At 43.6% G+C, this 22,763-nt stretch overlaps 2 protein-coding genes across 4 annotated transcripts; both read right to left on the bottom strand.

The window, feature by feature from the left end:
- Positions 1–334: 334 nt before the first annotated feature.
- On the bottom strand, positions 335–17,474 carry arhgap18 (Rho GTPase activating protein 18). 3 transcript variants are annotated; one of them, XM_030346050.1, is made up of 18 exons: positions 17,345–17,474; positions 10,995–11,205; positions 10,217–10,361; positions 9,513–9,595; positions 8,978–9,139; positions 8,308–8,371; positions 7,736–7,881; positions 6,442–6,513; positions 6,250–6,343; positions 5,555–5,646; positions 5,192–5,269; positions 4,814–4,973; positions 4,416–4,498; positions 4,114–4,320; positions 3,640–3,774; positions 2,772–2,893; positions 2,124–2,179; positions 335–1,739 (listed from the first exon to the last, which is right to left on the bottom strand). In XM_030346050.1, exons 1-18 carry the CDS (start codon positions 17,377–17,379, stop codon positions 1,648–1,650), a joined length of 2,037 nt encoding a protein of 678 aa, XP_030201910.1. In that variant the 5' UTR covers positions 17,380–17,474; the 3' UTR covers positions 335–1,647. The 3 variants fall into 3 exon arrangements, with proteins under 3 accessions (XP_030201910.1, XP_030201909.1, XP_030201911.1); XM_030346049.1 differs by lacking the exon at positions 17,345–17,474 and adding an exon at positions 16,512–16,849; XM_030346051.1 differs by lacking the exon at positions 17,345–17,474 and adding an exon at positions 13,123–16,502.
- A 338-nt stretch (positions 17,475–17,812) lies between these two features.
- Positions 17,813–22,335, bottom strand: fkbp6 (FKBP prolyl isomerase 6). The gene is made up of 9 exons (XM_030346094.1): positions 21,966–22,335; positions 21,430–21,547; positions 21,231–21,320; positions 20,680–20,882; positions 20,100–20,219; positions 19,590–19,784; positions 19,141–19,250; positions 18,497–18,601; positions 17,813–18,158 (listed from the first exon to the last, which is right to left on the bottom strand). The coding sequence occupies exons 1-8, from the start codon at positions 22,005–22,007 to the stop codon at positions 18,532–18,534; spliced, it is 948 nt and encodes a 315-aa protein (XP_030201954.1). The 5' UTR covers positions 22,008–22,335; the 3' UTR covers positions 17,813–18,158; positions 18,497–18,531.
- Positions 22,336–22,763: the final 428 nt, after the last annotated feature.

Genomic DNA, 22,763 nt, shown 5'->3' on the forward strand with positions numbered 1-22,763 from the left:
GAATGTACGTTGACGTCGCCGCCATATTGGAGAGGGCAATATTGGCTTATAAACCAATACAATTAAAAAAGAAAATGCACAATTACTTTTACATTTCTTAATTATTATTCATTGGTTGATGAGCTAAGTTTATACATATATGGAGATAGATATAGAGATATACGTGAAGTATGTTACTAATGATGGATAATAATATCCATAGTAACATAGATTATTTGATCAAATACTTTCATGGGCCCATGGCTATTGGCTTGTGTTCATATTTGAATGTACATGGAGTTTGTACATAATTTCATTTTCTTAAGCGCCCAAGTCAAGACAATACAAACAATACTGGCAATAATTAGTCTACATTATTTATTTACAGAGTTTTAGTGGTCATTTCAGAAGTGGTTATTATACAAATGCATGTCTTTCGATGAAAAAAATATTCACGGTAAAGTTGTGGCAGTCAGTTTAAAAACAACCTAAAATTGGTGACATCTTTACACTTTTTAACAGTATTGATCGACATCAAATTGCACAGAGGAAGGCACACTTTAAGTTAAGCCCTACCACCCATTTTTAAATATCGCCAAAAAAATAATTTTAATGTTTTTACCGAGGACTTCAAATCCCGATCCAACTCAATAAGCCATCTATCAAGTCAACCAGATCAGTCTAGTTTGAAATTTTTTCATAAATCATTCAACAATCTTTTATTACGGAGTGCACCATAACATCAATCTTTGTCCTGAACTTGACGTTTTTATTTTGTGTTTCAGAGTGGTTATGTCTACATCCCAAATACGATACTTCGTTCAAATCGTGGTTAATCTTATTATGGGATGAAACTTATTTCATTGAATTTCATCACATTGAAACACTATCACACTGAAACATGTGAAACTGTGAGAACGACATATCTAACTACAAGTGCTTAGACCACTATCAGAAATGTCTCTTGTAGTCTCATACTAAACCCCCTAGGTCTGTAGAATCTCCCAGTAGTACTGTGATTCTACAGTAGGCTATAGGCCGTTATGTTTGGCAGAAACTGTTGTCATTCGTAGTGGTTCAGAAATGCAGTCACTCGTCTTTCGATTTAATTTAAATCGATTTAACAATGAAGGGGTTTGGTTGATTTTAAATGGTGTGCTTGTTATGAATATAATTTCAACAAATAACAGCCTTAAATCACAATACCTTTGTGACGACGAAAATAATTGCTGTCCTGTTGCCATATTATTATAAAAATAATACAGGAAGTATATGGGGTTTTATCAAGTGCTTTTCATACTACTAAATAAGGACATGATGCATTCAATAAATCGTTGGTATCTAATGAACCATTTTTGTACCCGAAAATAGTGGTCACAGAAGGGTACAATTCATCAAATGAACATGAGGCAAATGGGAACCAAAAAACATATTCACAGACTATGTACACGTTCTAGTCCTAAATGGTGCCTTTTGCCATCAGCAGGGTTCTGTCGGTCTGCACACTTACGTTGCTCCGCCCTCTCTTCCTAGTGCCTAGTCCTAGTCATCTTCAACCCAAAGCCACAACTAGAGAGTACCATTTTACATCTCTATCACAATAAGAGCCTGCTGCACCCCCAAACAGGGCCCAATGAGAGGGTCCAGGAATCGGGTGTGTGGGTCTCATCACCGCTGCACAGTCTTGATGACCCACTCTGCTGCGGGGTTCAGCTGGAAGAGGTCCTTCATGTACGTCGCCTCGTTCAGACACCGCTCCTCTGAGGGACGTTGGGGAGAGAGGGAGGGGCCAGAAGGATGGAGACACAGAGCAGAGATACAATCAGGGTCGACAGGTCAGAAGCTCAAATAAAGCGTAGACTCGCTTATGATCTCTGATATTTGTCGTATTGCATATCCGCCAGATTGCAGTACGTGGTGTTAAAGCTTTTTAGTGTGTTGCACTAAAACGCTTTAACACCACGACCATAAATAACAGTGATGTTGAAATGTGTCATTCCATGTATTGATAATGCCCAGTTGCCCACATATAGGCTGTACCTATTACACACAATTCCTTTAAACACAGAGAGTCAAGGATAAACCTTATATTTCCAGCTGAGCTGCTGTTTTTCCACCTTATAAGACGATAAGGCTCGACTTACTGAGATTTCCACCAATCTCATAGAGACACAAATTTTCCCGCTTCACAGGCACTGAACTGGAAAGATATCAAAAAGACAGAGAGGACCAATGAGCAAACACAAGAGACAGAGAGAACAAAAGATAATCATTTTGAAGTACAACTCTAATAATAATAACACTGTAATAGACACGGCAAATATATATTTACAGAAACTAAATTGGACTGCTGCAGGGTTGGGGTTCAAATCAGTTGAATTCTTAATTTCACGTTCAAGCATATACAACATTTGGTTTCTATCAAACTCGGTTCCCCACTGATTACATTCAGGGGCTCACTGTAAGCAGACTGTCATCTCAAAACCGTCTCATTTACTAACACAGCAGGGTTTAGAAGCCAATGCTCAAATTTGGAGCCGTCATGGCCGCCTATTACGGGACCTGATGTTTACGTCAGGGCTCCACACTGTCCATTAGGAATCTTGTGTTTTTGGACGTAAACGTTCCCCCTCTCAACAAAACGACTCAAGTTTAGCATGATGATGACGAAACTGTCTCAGTGCCAAATTGGAAACACAGTGATGGAAGTAAAGTGGGGGATACGTGATGGCGCGTGTGTAGATATATATACATAACTAGTGTGTGTGTGCACGTGAGTGTAAATGTATTACCGTTCCTGGCTCAGGAACCTTGTGAGCACGTCAGCAGCCTGTAACTCTTCTGTGAGCTGGACCGCCATGGAGACTTTGTTGAACTGTGGCGCCTGGACCCGGATAAAACCAACTGAACCCTCCTGGGAGAGACAGAGACATAACCAGAGGGAGAGACAGAGAGAGAGAGACAAGGGGAGAGTCAGAGGGAGAGACAGAGACATAACCAGAGGGAGAGAGGGGCGATTAATAACAAACAGCGGAAGAGTCGTGTGGGTGTGAGGCCATAGAGAGATATAAACAGAGACCTGACGACAGGTTTAAACACGGCTAAGTGAACATGAAAGCATCAGTGTCTAGGAGGGCTGTATTCTGATGGGAACCACCCAGAACGTTGTCCTCAGTACCTACAGTACACCGAGACAAACTAAAGAGACCAGGGAGAGCGGGTCTCTCCTTAATTAAGTTTTGGTTTATGCAAAAGGATTCCAAAACTAGCGAACTGATTGGTGCAGCAATTCGATTTGGCATTCTACTCTTTCATCAGATATTTTATGCATTGGTCTGTTTCTGGTTGAATCAACATGAACCTTAAAATGTCAACTAATGCATCACTATAATTATTGTTCATCTTCTCTCTCTTGTTAGTGGAGTATATACAAAATAAGCAATAAACATGTAACCCTTTGATAGCTCAAATGTTGTTTGGGATGGAATCGTCAGGAAATCTCTTTGGTAACAACCACAACTTGTGCACAGGAAGTGATAACAAGAGAAAGTGAAAGCCAAGCTCCATCAGATTGTATAAATAAAGTGTACATGTTAGATTAACTCATGACAGCTGCATCCTGGAGGTTGAATGAGTGCATCATTTAATCACAGCCCTCACCTCATTAACGGCCTTCTCGGTAGGTCTGTCGATGGCGATCTTCTTCAGAAGCTTCCTCACCGCCCCCTCCCTGTTCAACTTCTGCTGGTTCTCCGTGTTCTGTTGTCGGACCTGCGTCAGGATGAACTTGGGGATCTAGTGGGGGAGAAGAAAAAGAAGGCAGAGGGAGATTCATTCCTTGCACAGCTCTCTGGGAAGTTAAGTGGGCTAGGCGTGATTATTAACCCCCACCAACCCTCCAGCCTACACATATGCCGTTATCTCCTAGCAGTTCTGCTAGGAGATAACGGCTGTACCCCAATGTATAGTATCGTATAGTGCTCTGTGTTGTCAAGTGTTTGTATGCTGTATCTGACATCTGTATGTCACCCTTTAAAGACTACAGCAGGGAGCCCCCTAAAAATAATCGATGACAAATCACATCACAACACAGGTTCACAGAATATCTGACTAACTCCATCAACGGCCTCTTACTGTCCACAGAAGTCTCTGGTATCTGATCAGCTGCCGCACAATATTAGCTGTGCTTGTTGCCATGGAAATCTCCTGCTGTCCGGTAACCTTGGAGCGGTACCCTTTGAACATGAACATGTTGGGCGCCATGACGACGGAGACGTTGTTGAGTGTCATCTTGTTCTGGGCCTGACGGTCGATCACCCGTTGGAAAAACTCCACCAACACCTGAGGTTATAAGAGAAGAAGGTTGGATACCTATCCAAGGATGAAACGGCTTCAGCAGGTAACCAAGGAAGGAACAGAAACAAAAGTGTGGGTACCTTCAGGGTATCTCGGTTGGTCTCGGGCAGAAGTAGAACCAGCAGGTTTAAGGCATGCAGCTGTTGCTTCCTTGTTGGGAGCTCTGCATGTAAACACACACAAACACACACAGACAAACGATTCGGTGTTTAAAAACTTCAGACCCAATTTTTGTGTTTTTGTGAAGTAATGATGTGAAAACTCATTGAACTGCATGAAGCCATACAGGTATGAAGCATGTTGCAAGATCATCATCTTTTCTATTCACATCCGATTTCCTCCAGCAACTAAAGGTCAACCTCTTCGAATAATAACTTTAGAGGGCCGAGCTTTTCCCTTCCATCAGAAAGAACCACTTGTGAACGATCGCGGTCGTCGAAGGTCGACTCCATAAAACTGACGCCATTGGACCACGTACTGTCGACAGCGATGAAGGCGTTGAGGTACTTGACGGTCAGCAGGGGATGAGGAAGATCCCGGATGAACTTCTTCAGAAGGCTAGCGGCGTCGTGCTGTTTCAGCTGTTGCCAGGGAAACACGCCTTCGTAGAAACCAGACTCCAGATCCTGGCACACCGACTAGATAGATACGGGGGACAGACAACGACGGATGGTGGGTATTCACGTTAATTGTACGAAGAATAGATCTAATCTTACGGATATGCTATCTAGTTTGATACCCATCTACGATCTGCGCTCCAACTGAAGGTGAAAATGCCATGTGAGGTGGGCGAATATATCGCATGACGATTAACATGTGATAAATTGCGATGAAAAAGAGTGATAAATGGTCTTACCTTGACTCTAGTGGCCGCTCCGGGGATCCGTAGTAACCCCTCCGTGTTCAGCCCCTCCTCCTCGATATGACTGATTAACTTGGGAGGAAAAGGACACAAAATACAAAGTCAAACCACAGAAAGTTCACAGGATTTCTTTCTGCAATTTCTATATATATTTATATTCGTACCACTCTCTAGTTTTAAATCAAGTCTTTTTACTTCATTCTATTTTCTCTAAATGTATTCTGTTCATGCATGTGACACTAATATTGTCTGCATGTTGTGGACTATATTGCGTGGTGGCAAACAAAGCTCCTGTTCATACGACTTCCACTATGACCGCTGTTTAAAGAGAACCACACCCAGCGCCGGACCACCCACCCTCTGCAGTATGAGAGGCACCCTGGTCCCAGGCAGCCGCCTCTGGTCCTGATCCAGCAGGGTGGCGAGGGGGACGCCGAAAAGACCGCTCTCTGCAAGAGCATCAGACGGGATCAGAGTTAAGAGCCAGCCAAAGGGAACGGTGCAAAGACATGAAAGACGCGTGCAAAAAGGATACTTTAATAGAAGAGCTGTTCTGATACAGATCTGAACAGTTCTTTTACTAACATATCATTGGACTTGAACCTTGCACGCGTTTTTCATTGGGACCAAAGTCGAGAGTAAACTTGGCCTGGATGAGGTTCTGAAGGGTCTACGGAAACGTTCACCTCGATGTGACCCGGTACGTGCGTTTTGAGGAGGTCACGTTTAGTGGGTCATAGTGTGTGTGTGTGTGTGTGTGTGTGTGTGTGTGTGTGTGTGTGTGTGTGTGTGTGTGTGTGTGTGTGTGTGTGTGTGTGTGTGTGTGTGTGTGTGTGTGTGTGTGTGTGTGTGTGTGTGTGTGTCTCTTGGGTAATGAAAGACCTCATCTCATCTGTTCCCGCTTATGTCCGTTTAGTCACGCACACTTTTCTTTCTGTGTTTAGCATGCGTGTGTGTTTAAGTATGTGTGTTTAAGCATATGCGAGTGTGTGTTTAAGCTTTTATGTGTGTTTAAGTCTGTGTTTGGTGAGGCTGATATGAGGGCTGTTTACCTTTAGCCTTGACTTTAACAGCTTTGTGGGATTTCGGGTCTATCCCACAAGTGTCAAAGAGGGCTGTCATCTCAATAAGCACCAACCGTCGCACCTTGTAGACCATATACATAGGAAATACATAGGAAATCTTGATGGATGTTCTAATTAATGTTAAGTATACTGGCACACATAATGCTGGTAAGTAATTACCTTTTTCATATCCAGTGAAGAAAGGTCTCCTATTCTGGTCTGGCCCGTCTTATCCTGAATCAACTTGAAGTTCTGAAAAGGGATCAGCAAATCAACATCCTTCAGCAGATACGTTCAAATTCCATTTGCCACACATGGCCACCAGGTGGCGGTAAAGTTCGGCACTGTGACTACCAACCTAACTAACGACTACTAAAGTCCAAACAAACAATACCTCAGGAGTACCTTGCCTACTGACTTAGAGCGTTAACAAATGGAAATTTGCTCATACCTCCCGTGCCCTTAATGTAGGCACTAGATTTGAGTGCCACTGTCATTTTCATATATTTAAAAGCGTATCGTTATCAGCAATTAACTAAACAGGAAGGACAAATCAACAAATTATTAAATAAAGACTATAATCAAAGGTAATGTGGCAACAACGTTCTGGCCAGCATGGAATATAACCATGCAGCTTATCATGATCTTACGGACTACAGTAAAGGCAAGGGAGACACTCCTCTTTAACATACGATGACTAAAATAACATTCCTGTTGAGGCAAATCATGGAAGCGCTGTATCAGATTCTCCGCTGAGACCTCTGACCAATGGGCTGCGGCCCTACTCTGTGACCCATTAGCACCTCCTGTGATGGTTCTCTCTCCGTGTCTCTGTTCCTCTCGGAGGAGAATACTTTACTGGTCCTTCCCCAGACTTTATTTTCCTTTCCCCCTCTACCATTGTTTGCAATACAAAGCAGAGGATGCGCTCTCCCGTGATGAAAACCACAGAGACGACCGACGTGTTTCCGTTGTTGTCATGGCGATGTCACGCTGAAATAGGGCGTGGCACGAGACATAGGGAACAACACAGGAGTTATGTCCTCTTCACTTTCCAAAGTCTCTCTTTTGTGAGTGACCTATCGCTCTTTTTTGGTTGTAGGGCCTCACTTTGTCCTGATGTTGTGATGGCTAACTAATATATCTTCAGTAGTAATCAATAGGTTATAAACGAATCACTCTATAATAATATCAGTACACTCAACTGTTGGATGAGAACCCAGAAGGTAAGAGTATAAATGTGTTGCATTTGTTTACATGAAGGCGACTCTGGGGCGGAGAGAGCTCGTGCCCGAGAGGGCGAGAGTCAGCACGAGTGCGAGCGAGAGAGAGAGAGAGAGCACCAGAGAGAGAGCACGAGAGAGAGAGAGTGTGCCCGAGAGGGCGAGAGCGAGCGAGAGAGAGCGGGAGAGAGAGAGACAGAGAGACAGAGAGACAGAGAGACAGAGAGACAGAGAGACAGAGAGACACATACCGGTAGTTTGTCATCAGGTGAGTGCAGAGGTTTTGGACTGGACACGATCGTTAACCTTTGACTGTGCTCCTTGTAGTCGAGTGCCTGCTCTGAGAAGGATAACTTGTCATTCCATTCGCTCTCCGTCTCTTCAGAAATGTGCGTTGCTTCACCACACACAGACAGGCGGGAAAGCAGACAGATACAGAGGGTCAGAAGACACACAATTGAAGGAGAAGTAAAGGATTTTCTCTCAAAAGAAGCAGAGACATTTACATACAGTATTTCAGGTTAATAAACTCCTGGTATAGCCTTCACTGCAGCTCCCCTATGTTCAATTGTACTTTCTAACCCATTTTTTCCCTCAAGCAAAGAAGAGTGGATAAAGACAGGGATTGAGCCACGGTCGGATTTTGGAGTATATTGATGGATTTAATAATTTCTCATCATCTCAACATTTTTGAAAATAAAAGTGAGAGCTGCAGTTCAAAACAATGCAAATGTTGGAATGCCAAGAAAAATGTCCCGAGTTCAAACTGGGGACATTCAGCCACTGTGTACTTACAGCACTTGTGTATTTACGCTTCACATACCATTAAAAGCCACATCTTTTTCTTGGTTCTCACTCTTCTCTTCCAGAATGGTAGCCTCGTCAACCTGTAACGTACAAGACATGTGAGATTCTCGCACGGCATGTCAATATTTAACGAAATATAACATACAGTACATGTTCAACCATGAGCCAGTTGGCTGCCTCTGAGTTACACATTATCTTGTCTGTCAATTAGTGTACAGACTCTTCTTAACTAGAAGTCAAGGTGACTCTGAAGTTAGCAAAGGCAATACATACAAGTATCCATGTATTCGTCCAAATAACCCTATACCTTCTATACAAGCATATAATAATATCCTTAACATGAATCCAAGCAAAAATATCAAACAAGACCTAAAAATAAAATAAAAATGGTGTATTTGTACATGACGTTTGTATTGCATATGTCTGAAAACACAGAGTAAAACCAAAATGCACTTTGCATACGTGAATGTTATTTCAGCTGTATTTTACCCCGTACCCTCAGTCATGCACTGTTAGGCCCAATCCCATTTCTACCCCTTACCCCTTCCCCTTAGCCCTCCCCTTGTTTTGAAGGGGTAAGGGGTAAGGGGTAAGGGGTAGAAATGGGATTGGGCCTTAATCATCACACGCTTTCCTTAACCACTTTGTCTCTTGAGCCTGCTCTCCGCCCACCCCGTCCTACATGCCTTAGTGGGCGCGTGCGTCTCGGGGGCTCTGAAGATGTCCCTGACGTCGGGGGCGTGCTGACGGTTGCGTCGCTTCAGCGTCTGCAGCGAGACCACGCGGCGCTCCACGGCCGCCGCCTGGGCCCGGGTCAGCGTGGACAGGAAGACGGCGCTGTCCTCTTCCTGTCCAGCACAATGTACATTGTTTATTGGTCATTGTTTTAACCAACAGGTGGGATGCTGTTGATTTTGTCATCACAAGCATTTTCTGCTAAAATCGACCCCTAAGGTGACACCTCAGGTGGGCATGTCCGGCCAGCTGTATGACGGATAGATCGGTGTCCCCTGTGGGTAAGTTGCCCGTGTGTTGTCACGCCGTCTACTTATATTCTCAATTAACAATTTCTCATGGTCTGCCAAATTTTCCGCCAGCTGTTAAAAATCGCACCCTCGTTTCAGACTGGATGAGTAGATAAAGAGAAACAAATCATTTCATGCATTCAATATGTACACAACCGACACAAGAATGTCAACAAAGTAGCAAGTTGATGCACACCTGATCCTGGTCCGGAGTCAGCGAATCATCAAACAGTCCCGTAAGTCCCGCCTCTGCTAGCCACGCCTCTTCCGACTCTCCCTCTGCAGAGGAGGAGACAATTAAATAATAACGGAAAGATACGATTATTACTTTTGTCATCATCCCTATACTTTTAAATACATAAGGATAAGGACATCCTATGCCCAGGAAAGGGAAGGAGGAACTTCCGTAAGGGCCGACACACACACACAGGACGTATAGTGTTTGTGTTGGCGAACAATAGCACTGGTCTAAGGTCCTTCTAAACGGCTAACACTTGGAATCTGGAAGATCAACACTAGCATCCATCAACGCAAGGTACCAGAGCTGTTATGTTTCCTCTCCCTTGCCCTCTTCAACACTCACACACAAGATGGTCACAACATTCTTATTCAACAAGTGTGTGTGTGTCTGTGTGCGTGCGTCTGTGTGTCTATATGTATTTGTGTCTGTGTGTCCGTGTACTTTGATGCCATGGCTTTCAGTCTTGTATCTACTACAGCATAGACACACAGGTACACCAAAATAAACACGCACGCCCTTAGAAGGAGAGGCATTTGCATTCCCAGGACAAAGTGCAACAAAAGGTTTCGTTATAAAATCAAAACGGTATCTTTATGGAGTAGGTGCAGTGGTAAATCAAACGACGAAAAAACAACTCCTGCGCATTTTTCCGCATGTACCTTCTGGAACTTTCTGCTGGTCGTCCTCTTGGACCTCTCCCCCAGACTCCCCCTTCCCCGTGCCTCCCCCATCACCTCCCCCAGAGCAGGAGATGTTCTCCACCTCCTTCCAGTAGTCGTCCATCGCAAGCTCGCCCAGAGAGTCCTGGAAAACAAAGAGAGACGACACAGAGATGAAGTCCTTGGAACTAGGACTTCAGAGACTAGGAGAGATACGATGAACAGGAGGGAGAGAGAGAGAGAAAGCATAGCCAATAAACGCGCACACACTGACAACATGCTGGGGCCTGTATGGACAAACATGGTATGAAGATACAGAGATAGAGACCCGGACAGAAACACCCACTTCACACACAATTCAAATGTGTCAGGACACCTTTGAAACTCTATGTCAAAGGATGAACTGAAAGGGAAGATATTTTAAGCTCTACAATTCAAGCAAAACTAAGTTCCTCAAACAATAAGCGGACAGAAGCGAAAAAGAAGAACAGTTCTACAAAGCCAACCTTCGAGGCATAAACAGCCACATAGCTGTCCTTCAACAGGAAGGGCCACACTTTTCTTCTCGTATCGTGGTAGCCACTAAAAGTGTACGCGAGGGTGCTTGACCGCCTGTCTCCCTTTTATTAGGGGGATGGAAAAGGTCTGAGGCATGAGGCCTTTACATTCCTCAGCGTTGACCCTGATCATAAATCAATCCACAGTCTAGCACGAAATAAAACAAGATAAGATAGCACTTTATTAATCCACGTATAAAAAAACAACAACAAACATCCACCTGGGAGTTGCAGCGCTGGTAGGCCGGATGGGAGCCAGGCCGGGGCCTGGGGCTGGCGTCAGACCTGGGGCTGCTGCTGGGATGTGTTTTGGGGTAGCGGGTGCAGACGGGGCTGCCCTGTTGCGACGGAGGTTGGGCGGCACCGCTGGTGGCTTTGAGGCCATGTTCGGACGCGTTGTTCTGTTGCACACTGTAGTGCCCCATCCTGCGGCTGTTGAGGTGGGGGAGGGGGGTGGGAGGACGAGAGAGAGAGAGAGAGAGAGAGAGAGAGAGAGAGAGAGAGAGAGAGAGAGAGAGAGAGAGAGAGAGAGAGAGAGAGAGAGAGAGAGAGAGAGAGAGAGAGAGAGAGAGAGAGAGAGAGAGAGAGAGAGAGAGAGAGAAGTGGTTAGACTGGACACCTGACACGGCTCAGGTCAGTCAGATGGGACAGAGTAGCAAGCCATTCACACTGTCGCGGGCACGCACGCACACACTAACACACACTGAGAGGGCCGACAATCAAACAGAGAGACCGGCAGACAGCGAAACAGACAAAAATACAAGATAGGTTTATTAAGAAGTAAGGGACAAGCCCATAAGCACTGACAAAATAAAGAAAGGCATAGACTGTTGCATGGATAGTCCCGAAAAGGTCATCATCGCCACAGAAAGCGAAGCAAACCGAAGCAAAGCGACATGGGATGGCAGACTCAGTTTGCAGTAACTTGACAAACACAGGAAGATCCCAGACTATATTCAGACAGACAGGCTTAGCCCAAGATTTTTATTTCTCTGAATCAACCACGAATAAGTTTAAGCATAAGAATATCATAGCATACAGCGGATTTCCTGCCCTCCGACCTTGATTGCAGTGCTTACAGATGCAATATGGGCTTCCCCTTGCCTGGCCACTCTGAAGAGAATTGGTTTCTGGTTAAATGTAAGGGGTTTAAGGATAACATCATTATTCACACCTTTTCTTATCAGGCTCAAGCAGCATGCTGTACTTTTGCCCTCATACTAGTGTGTTGTTCACACGTTCACACGTGCACACACAGAAAATTCACAATTACGTCAGAACAATTACAAACTTTATGATGCTGGGCGTTTTTTTTTTTGAAAGACGGTAAACAAAAAACACCTGGGTATTGAGCATTAACAATTCAGTCTCAACCGTGTTGACTGACGTGACAATGGGCGCCGATGTGTCAATTTCATGTGAACTCCACAGGTGAAAACGACTCAATGAATTCAATGCCATTCAACAGTAACATTTGGGAAGTAAATTGCTATATTAGCAGCTTGCAATAATCATTAAGCCAACAAGTTACTGCTAGGAGTTGCTGATGTGACAGAAAATGTGCTAAACACGAGTTACACTGTACAGATTTTTGCTCCTCGACAACAGGGGACACCAGGCAAGAATGTCACACTCAGCACTGTGTCTGTGTGTACTGTCTGTCTGTCTGTGCATGTGTGCGTCCGCCTGTGCGTGTGTGTGTGCCTGTGCGTGTGTGTGTCAAGGGGAACTGGGGCATCAGTGTGAGTACTCACACAGTGATTATTTTGAATAACATTCAAAGTCAGCAACCTTTAGTCAGTGGCCCTTTGGTGGTTGCACGGAGTAGTCTGTCAGGCGGAATGGCCAACTAATGCCTTTACAGGCATCTTGGGTCAGTTTTCAACCAACTTATAAAACAGAGGGTTGAAAAGGTTTAAAGAATGAAACCATTACCGCCAATTGCACAACCAAAATATGTTTATAAAATGTTATGTACTTATTCTTTCTTCATGTTGTACTAAAATGGTAACTTAATTGCTCTCATCACCCAGGTGAGTTCCTCTGTGTGTTTACCTGGCCTCCCACTGGACCCTGTGACGTCACACTAAGGAAGTGTCTGAGGCTTATCTCCACAAACTGAATGGCTGAAACCCGATAGGTCCAAAAGCAACCGTAGCCATAATGAGCCACACTCATTAGTTATCAACCCGTTAGCGGTGTCACTGTGTTGTACTTACCATACAGCTACGTTATAATACATCAAATATTGCAGAGAGCTATGCAAGAAAGCAAAGCAAGAGTATAAACAACAGTGTAGTTAGACATAGAGGACACAGAGTGTCAGGTGCATGAGAGTGTTACACTTACTTTGTAAACAGTGTTCCCAGGGAGATTACAGCAAAAGGTCAGATCTCGTATCGTCGATTTGGATAAAGGAAAATGTAAATCTGTCACGTTGCCCATTTTACAAGAAAATTTCCAATTATAGGGGTCAGATTGTACAATAAAGCTCCCGCTCTCTTCCTGTGTCCCTCTCTCTCTTATGTATTAAAAGGCAAGGGATTCTGCATTTTCACATAGCTCCGCTCTTTCCACCAGTCTCCCAACCTCCTCGCTGTGACAGGAAATTACAACATTACAACGAGACGCCAACATTGCTCATTTAATACTCCTTCCCACTCCAAGTGGGTCAAAGCCTTTTTGAGACACGTCTACCCAAACTACATGATTATTTTTCATCTTCTAGTACAGCTGAATGAGTCATAGGTAAATAAGTGTCCAGGCCCAGTCAGACTAGGCTACTTTACCTACTTTCCTTCACTACAACCGGGGGCCTTAGCTACATACCGATGGCAGTAACTTGATATTCATTAACTTGGCATTATCTGGAATGCATTATGAAGCAGGAATTCCTGACCCCAGGCCAAACACCACAGGGAGCCCATTTACACACACACTTTTTGACATCCGTACACACTTCTTAAGCTAGGAAGACATCGCTTGCAACAGGATGACAAGCCATGGGTTGGTAACTCTAGTGCATGGCACACACACACACACACACACACACACACACACACACACACACACACACACACGGTTAATCATTTATTCCCAGCGCAAGCTATATATAAAATATGGCTTCAGCTCAGAACTATACAACTGAGCTGAGTAAACAAGCACACAAAACTATTTTTAGACACATAAAGTCTAGAGATCAGGTTACAACATCGATCTATGCGACATGCGTCATTTAGTGGACACTATGAAATTTGACACTGTAATTGTGATTACCATTGGACACTCGTGTTTACAGCTCTGAACTTTATGAATGATAGGGCTCAACTGAATTGAGTGAAACGATTGGTCCCTTGACACTGATGATGCTGGATGTGTCCTAGGAAATCCCTTATCTTAGTTTCTGAGGCTAACTGAGTCACGTTTTACTTCCCATGTTTAACTGCCACGCTAAGAATTTTTTTTTGTTCGGGCTTCTCTTAGTATGGTAGAGATTTGTATAAGCAGAACAGTAAATGCCATGAAAAGAAGGTGGGCCACACCTGTGCAGCGGTCATTGCAAGAGAGATTAAAAGAATAAAGCTTTCCATCCTTTGTTCCTTTATCTACACACTTCTCTTATCACCTGCCAAGGGTTGGCAATCAGCGACTACCATTGGTCGCGTGTGATTAAAAACAAGGAGGGAAATGGGCCTAGTCAAATTCATGTGGAAGCTGGTCCCAGGAACAAACCAAGCTACTATTCCCATTTCCCGCAAATTAAATCATCTTAATGTTAAAACTATGTGAAATAAGTAATCAATAGTTTGTTGTTCGTATGAATCAACATTTCTCATTCAAAATTAACTTGTAGAGCAGCCGTGGTAGGGGTGAATCACCACTTGTTGAAAGCCTCAACTTAATGGAGTGATTTAGGCGAACATGGAGAAGTACCACGAGTGTGTGTGTGCAGTGTGCACGTGCATGTGATTCACAAAGAGTGACAAAGAGAGCAAAACAGAGAAAGACTGTCTCACGGATGTCAGCTGGCACCTGTTGATCAGGCTGTGTGAATTCAACACACACACACACACACACACACACACACACACACACACACACACACACACACACACACACACACACACACACACACACACACACACACACACACACACACACACACAAATGCTGTCTGCCGTCGTGAAAACAAGATCTTGCAGTGCCCACACGTGCAGCATATCTCTGACGTTTACAAGCTTAAACGCCATAAATGTTGATGTAGCCCATCTTTCTGGAGCCTCTGCCTCAACTGACCAATACCGGACTGAATCCTACACACAAAATCGTTATGTTATCCTCACATGGAGGGGAAAGGGCCTGTCATACAGTTATTCGCTTGAGGCTGTTTGTTACCCAGCATGGACAAGCGCAGGATGTGAACATGCAGCCGTTCCACTCAGGTTCACAGTTAAAGTGCCATAGCTCTGTGAATCCACTTAGCACTGCTGTGCGAGCGAGCGTCCAGCGTTAGACAGATGCTGGGGAACGACGTGGTAGCGGCCAAACCGCTTTGGAATGATACCACAGTAAGAGCAATGTTGCTACGGCAACTGCTGTAATTATTTCTGGAGATGGACCAACGATGAACAGTGACTCATTTGAATGCAGAACTAAATAAAATGAAGCGGTTCGATTTAAACGTTGCGTACCATTCGGTAACAAACAAGGAACAACAAGAGGTGGGTATTCTTTCCGACTGAGCAAGAGGGGAACCAAAAGTTCTCCTTGGGCTACTGTAGTTCCTCTTCCTCTGCCTCCTCCTCCTCCTCCTCCTCCTCCACATGTTAGGCAGGAAGACCACAGTAAGCAGAGGGTTTGGGGGCACTCTACCCATGTCTCTCATGTCCGGTAAGGTGGAAACAATGTGCCACAAAACTAAGCCTTCAAGGAGACAAAACAAACACATCCACACAGAGGACATACACAAACTCACACATAGAGGACACACACACACACACACACACACACACACACACACACACACACACACACACACACACACACACACACACACACACACACACACAAAGGCTGGCTGTAATGTGACGCTGTTTTTTGCCAGCAAGCTGGACAGGCCATCTGGAACAAACACGTACACATGGGCACACACACACACACACACACACACACACACACACACACACACACACACACACACACACACACACACACACACACACACACACACACACACACACACACCTTATAACATAAATGTAGGTTGGGTGTCTAGTTATTATATATTATCAGAGGTGGCTACCTACAGGCATTAGCTACAAGCAATAGAACAAGGCCAGATTAGCTATCTAAAGCTGTTATTGCACATAAAGGTGGGCTATTCAGTGAGGAAACATGTTCCTGCATGATCCACGTACACACACACACACACACACACACACACACACACACACACACACACACACACACACACACACACACACACACACACACACACACACACACACACACACACACACACACACACACGTTTCCTTCAATTATGTAAATAATAGTGAAGTGGTATACCCAAAGCTCGCTTTTTGACCTTCGCTCAATTGCTCTTATTATATCACTCCAATAGCCACACGCAGTCACCTTTAGTCAATGAATCACACTGTGGAATATGATAGGCATGCGTATTTTCCGTTTAGTTTCACGGGAAGTTTCGGAGATTGGACACTTTCTATGTACCGTACCTCGGATGCATTGGGTCGGTGTCCGCTGCAATTATTCCGCTTTTCGGCAGTAGTTCGGTGTTGCTATGGTAACCCGTCAAAACCACTCCCTGGGACTGCTGCTGCTGACGACTCATACTCAATTTTCTTTATCTTCTTCCTCTTGTTTTTTTTTCTCTATTCGTATGCTGTCATTGCACACCCAATCACCAGTGTGCGGCTGACCTGATCTTTTTCCGCTCACTATCTATCATTCTGGTGAACTGTGTTGTGACCGATTCATTTTGAAAACAATGAACGCCGCCTATCTCCCTCCAGTGTCCCTCTCTTCTTTGCCACTTTTCCTGAACACAAGTCATGGCTGGACAGAGTCGGCCGTGCTGATAAAATAGCCCACTGGGATTGGCTGAACAAACTACTGGTAACGGAGAGGGTGTGCACACGAGCCATGGGATTACAGTGGATTGTGGCGCCCCCTGCTGCTTTGTTAAAGCGACATTATCCCACAAATAATGGCATATGGGAATGTGATAATAAAGGGATATTATATTTTAAAATATACATCTATACAATATAATACCGGGTACTAGCTTAGAATACCAAGTTACATTTTTGTAAGAAATATGGCAACAATCGTTCTTTAACACGGCATTTCATTGTTAGTTATATTTAAAGTACTCGAGTTTCGGAGGAATTTAGGAATGAATAACGAGGAATTCATTCGTTATTCATACAAGTTAAAAACACTACCCAATTCACCACCAAACCTCTACTACACGTCACACCGGTGCCGAAATCCAACGCAGAAACATATGTTCATCATTACATGCCATCACAAAACGTGGAGGTTTTACCTGAGGTGAAGGTAGTAAGCAAGCCTAGAAACCATTGTGATGAAAGATCCCTCCAAGAAGCGAGTCAACGCTGCACATCACACTGACCATGCATGCAGAGCAATACTGAAACAGGTTGACACACACTACTGACAAGAGGATTGGATCAGTCAGAGGCAATCTCTTTTCCACCCTCCCCCCTCCTCTCCCTTAATCATCAAGCCTTCCCTGCTCCTTTGCGGTTTTCACTTACAATCAATATGTGACACACCCTCCGAGTAAGTTAGGTGACTTTGCTACATGACATCACTTTGATTAGCTAATGTTCCAAAAATGTCGGACTTGTGTTCAATAACTCTGGATATTCATGTATATGTAGGGCTTTGTGGTCAAGAATCTCAAGCTTGTGGGAAACTGATTGATATTCACCGTTTAGTTTTTTCACCAAGATGGCAATAAAAAAGAGCATTAAGAAGGAATAAAACAATGTTTAAGTGCACACATATTTTTTATTACATAACAGACCTCAAACACAAACCTCTTTCATACTTTGGCAGATCACAAAAACCCAACTTGACAAAGAGAACAAAGAAATAAATGTACTAAAGGCGTCTTCGTTTTTATATCGCCCTGCCTGGCTTTTGAAACAATCAGGGTAACAAATGGTGTACATAACGCCCGTAGAAGTCAACGTCTCTCCACAGCGTTGCTCCGTTTAGGCCAAATAACAGCAGAAAATGACACTTTGAGAGATAAAAGAGCTAGAGTATTTCTATGGTCCGTCGTGCTGGACTGGTGAAAGCCGGCCCCTGGTTCATTTTATATCGCTCACTCTCTGAAAGACAAATTATTAGTGTTTAAAACTTGTATATTTTCACTCAATTTCATCAACCGATCCTCTGATTCCTCCATGCAACCTACTTCTGCCTGTCTGTCTGTCTGTCTGTCTGTCTGTCTGTCTGTTTGTCTGACTGACTGACTGGTCTTTTAGAAAGATTATGAAATTGAAAACTATCAAGGATCATCATAAATGAACATCTTACACACATTTTCTTCACAACAAAAAGGGTTTTCAATCCATCTATGTACAACAAAGGGAATCCCCACGATACAAATCCAAATAAACCAATTGTTTTCTAAGCAGTAATTTGTTCATGCTGGACACCGTCCTACCGGGTGATCATCACTCTTGGTCCTTGGTGCTTCATTCAGGTCCTCAATGCTTGAAACATCCTGGAGTACACCTCTGTTTGCTGATCCAGGCCCTTTTTATAGCATCTGCAAGAAATAGATCCATTTTGTTAGACCTAAATTAACGATAAAAAAAAAGATTTGTGAAAAGTGCATGTTTTTGGCAACATTCCATTTGTAGAAGCATTTGATGAGCGTGAACGTTTGGCTATTTTAAATGTCTGTATACATGGTTTCCCACATTACAACAACCAGTAGGAACAACATAGTGAACAAGTTTGTTTGACCAGCCTATGTTGAACAACATTTAAATGAATCCACACCTCCAGAAAGAACCTAACTGTGGCTATTTGCTCATTATAAAAAATGTTATTGGTTTTTCTTTCAGAGTCCACAACAGCAAAGGCAAACATTCTCTTAAGGCTTGGAAATAACCAGCTAAAACAATTAATGTGTGACACTTAAATCAACTACCATAAGTTAGCTACTGTACAAACTGTATACTCATGCACTATGGAGCAATAGTTACAGGTATTACTTCCTTATTCTTCCCATGCTACACATTTAAGAGGAGATCAATTGGCCTGATGTTAGGAACTGAAAGGGGGAGTCAACAACCTACTTACATGGCCGCCTTCATCAGCAGGCCGTTAATGTCACAGTCAAAGGGCTTCTTAGCTTGAGCCATGATGAGGACATTATGGGCTTCCTCGTACTCATGCTTGTCCATGTAGGCCTGAGAAAAAAAATACAAATGGCCATGGCAAAATCATACAGGACTACTTCATGGTATTACATTCATGCCATGTTAAAATGCAACCATCATCACCTCATCAGGTGCTTTAAAGAGACAATGGTTTGTCGGTATGTACACTGCTCTGTGTGACCCAGGAAAGTACATAGAAAGGACCATCTGCCTAGAACTAACTCTTTCTATGACTGGCTCTATTCTCAACCAAAACTATTGATTTCCCATGGCTGCTCACAGTAATCAATTTAGAAATGACAAGGAAACAGCAATAGGTCACCATTGTTCCAGTAATTGCAATCTTACAATAAGAAAGCGTTGTCCTACCTGCCCACTGCGGAACAGGGCTTTGGTGTTGTGGGGATCTATCTCCAGGGCCCGGTTTGTATACTTCAGAGCTTTCTGAGGACTCTCGAGACGGAGCTCGGTCAGAGCCAGGTTCAGGTAGATGGGCAGCAGCAAGGCCTTCACCTCCTTCTCGTCCACCTTCTGCGTCACCCTTGTCATCAGCGCTGCCATCGCCTAGGGGCGAGCCAAGGGGTTGAGGAGGCTGCATCACGCGTCATAACTCACTTTTTCCTGACTACATTACCCCTTAAGGAAACATATGTATATGCCCGAGAACAATCGTCTATCAATGATCATTTCCTCCTCTTAGCTCAATAGCATATTCATGAATTGGACTGAACTTAAACAGGCAGAACGAATGACATTTTGTCAATAGTATGAACAATATAATTGGAAAAGCAAACAAGACAAAAAAGTGGAAGAAAATAATTTGCCAAATACATTACAAATATTTGAAGGACTAATCGGATGTATTCGGCTAGCTTCTACCTGTTTATAGCGGTCTTTAGCGCTGTCATGGCGACCCTGTTTGAAAGAGCGGTTGCCCAAGTTGCGAAGTGTATTCACCACATTGCTGAGTAGTGAAAGAGGAAGGGCATTCTGGGCATCCTAGGAAGGGGAAGGGGCAAGATGTGGTTAGAACCAACCGACGATGAGATATATGGAGGTTTCACTACACAAGCTCTCGAGTCATCTTTGTTTACAGAAGTTGTGAAGAGTTCTTCATAGGACGAGGAGTGGCAGTTTGGGAGGTCAATGGACCAGAATTAGTTGTCAAGATTCAAATCAAGATGAATCAACAATTTATAGTAATATTTATCATAGTTAATCCAGCGGTGAAGGGAATTTAAGACTAATGGGAAATGATGGAGAAGAGTTTAAAGATCATATTGTCCAGTTCACCGATTCTTTTTTAACAGAGTAATCCTACAATTTAATTGACAAGACAGCAGAAAAGATATCGTCAGAGATCAGCAAACTGTAACAAAAACCTCCGTCTGTAAAACGATACACCGATAGTGTGCTTGACACTTCAGAAAAAAAAGAAGCAAATTTTAAGTCCACACACCGGCTCCAGAGCGAGGAAATCTTTGGCCTGGGCGGAATCGAAGAATTCCATCACCTGGACCTCGTACAGAATTTGGGCAGCGGGAGGGATGAGAGGGGGGCAACCCATCTCCCCGAAGGCAAATTGTGGCTGGAGGAGGAAGCGGGAGAACTCCCCCTTCTTCATGGTCAATAGACCCAGCTCCAAGCCAGCCAGGGTGACGTCTGGAAGAGATGATATATAGCAGCTACTATACGGAAGTGGATGAGAGGGTTGTTGGCCTTCCCATATGTGCTACCTGTAGGCATCCTTGATGGAGATGACAAGTTACCTTCTGCTTAACGACATAGAGCTGACGTCACATTAAGTCGCTTTGGTTAAATTAATTTTCTAAACAGTAAATACCATTAGTACTATCATTTAGACTTCAGGTGGGCGGTCCCTTCAACCACAGTGAAGACAACGACAGGAGGATAGTATATAGTATTGCATGGTAGAGCAATATCGTGTCTAATTCTATGACATTAGTTGGAATGTGCTTATCCCGAAGCCACTTGAAGGCAATGACCGACCTCGCCCTAGCGTCATCAGCCGTGGGTACTTGACGTTGCTGTTGGTATCAAAGGGCTGGTCCGCATACTCCAGAAATGCTGAATAACGGACTGTACAGAAAGAAGACACTTTAATTACATTAAAATTCCAGAATGTGATGATGACATCATTCCCTTCAGAAAGCCAAGCGAGCATGCGTGTTTGTGTGTGTATAAATACTCAATACTGAAGCTTCTCTGGGTATAGGTGGGCCTTCTCCAGGTTGGACCACTTCTTTGCGAATCCCTCCATCATCCATGATATCCTCCATTCGCAGAGCCAAGCAACCAAAGGGTCCCTGAATCACCCCACATAAACATTACCGCATTAAAGAATTCTGACTGCATATCCACTGCCCACTAGTCAAAACTCTAGGCACTTAATCTGAACGTTTTTACAACATACTACAGTGAACGTGAAGTTGACGTCCCACCGTGTTGAGCACTATCTATGGTGAACGCGCCATGATTAGAGGATCTACGAGTACGATGACCTTTCTTGAATAAAACGTGCAATAGATCACATTCCATTTTGTTATTAAAAAAAAAACTTAATGAAAGAGCATATGTATATATATATATATATATATATAAATATAGGGTTAGGGTTATATATATATTGTTGTATTCGTTGTTACTACTTTCGCGTTACCTTTGACAGCAAGCATTAGCAATTAACAAGCTAATAGTGAATAGCGTTGTGAGTTTGAAAGTTACCTCGGTGGTTGTATTTCGCTGATTAAGGTTGGCCGAATGCATCGTTATGTTTTGATCCGCTAAGCTACTACCTTCCTGAAGTTGCTGTGGGTCTTTGTAGCGAAAGGTTTATTACCGGGAGGGGACCTTACTTTACACGTGCGTGTTCGAGTGTTTCATTATTAGGAAAGACGAAAACAGAATAGGCTACGTCACGTGAAAATACGTCCGAAAGTGCGTATTGGCGAATTTTTGCTGAATTAAATTAATAATTTAGTTAAGCAATTTTATAATTTAATAAATAGCTTACAATTGTTTTTTCTTGCAAGACCATATGTGCATGATTGCATTGTGACACAGAGGGCCTTGATCACATAATTTGTCAGCACCAAGGACAGTCACAACGCAGCGCAGGCGCAGTTAAATACAGGTGCTGAGGGTACAAGCCTTCTCCGTTGTCCAACTTTCACGACAGAACGATTTCCTATAATTGTTTAATAGCCTACCTTCAAATTATAGTGATTAGTGTTTACAAATGGCATTTGTTCCGATGCCAATGGCATGACTATGTCTATGTTATTCAACTACCGTATGTATGTTAGACCCTACAGGTTGGCCCAACGCATCACGCATTCATCCAATTTAAGCCAGCTTTACCTGCTTCTTAAATATACTTACGGACACACACACACACACACACACACACACACACACACACACACACACACACACACACACACACACACACACACACAAACAGACACACACACACACACACACACACACACACACACACACACACACACACACACACACACA

This window comes from Gadus morhua, chromosome 21 (genome assembly GCF_902167405.1).
Source record: "Gadus morhua chromosome 21, gadMor3.0, whole genome shotgun sequence".
NCBI classification, from domain to species: Eukaryota; Metazoa; Chordata; class Actinopteri; order Gadiformes; family Gadidae; genus Gadus; species Gadus morhua.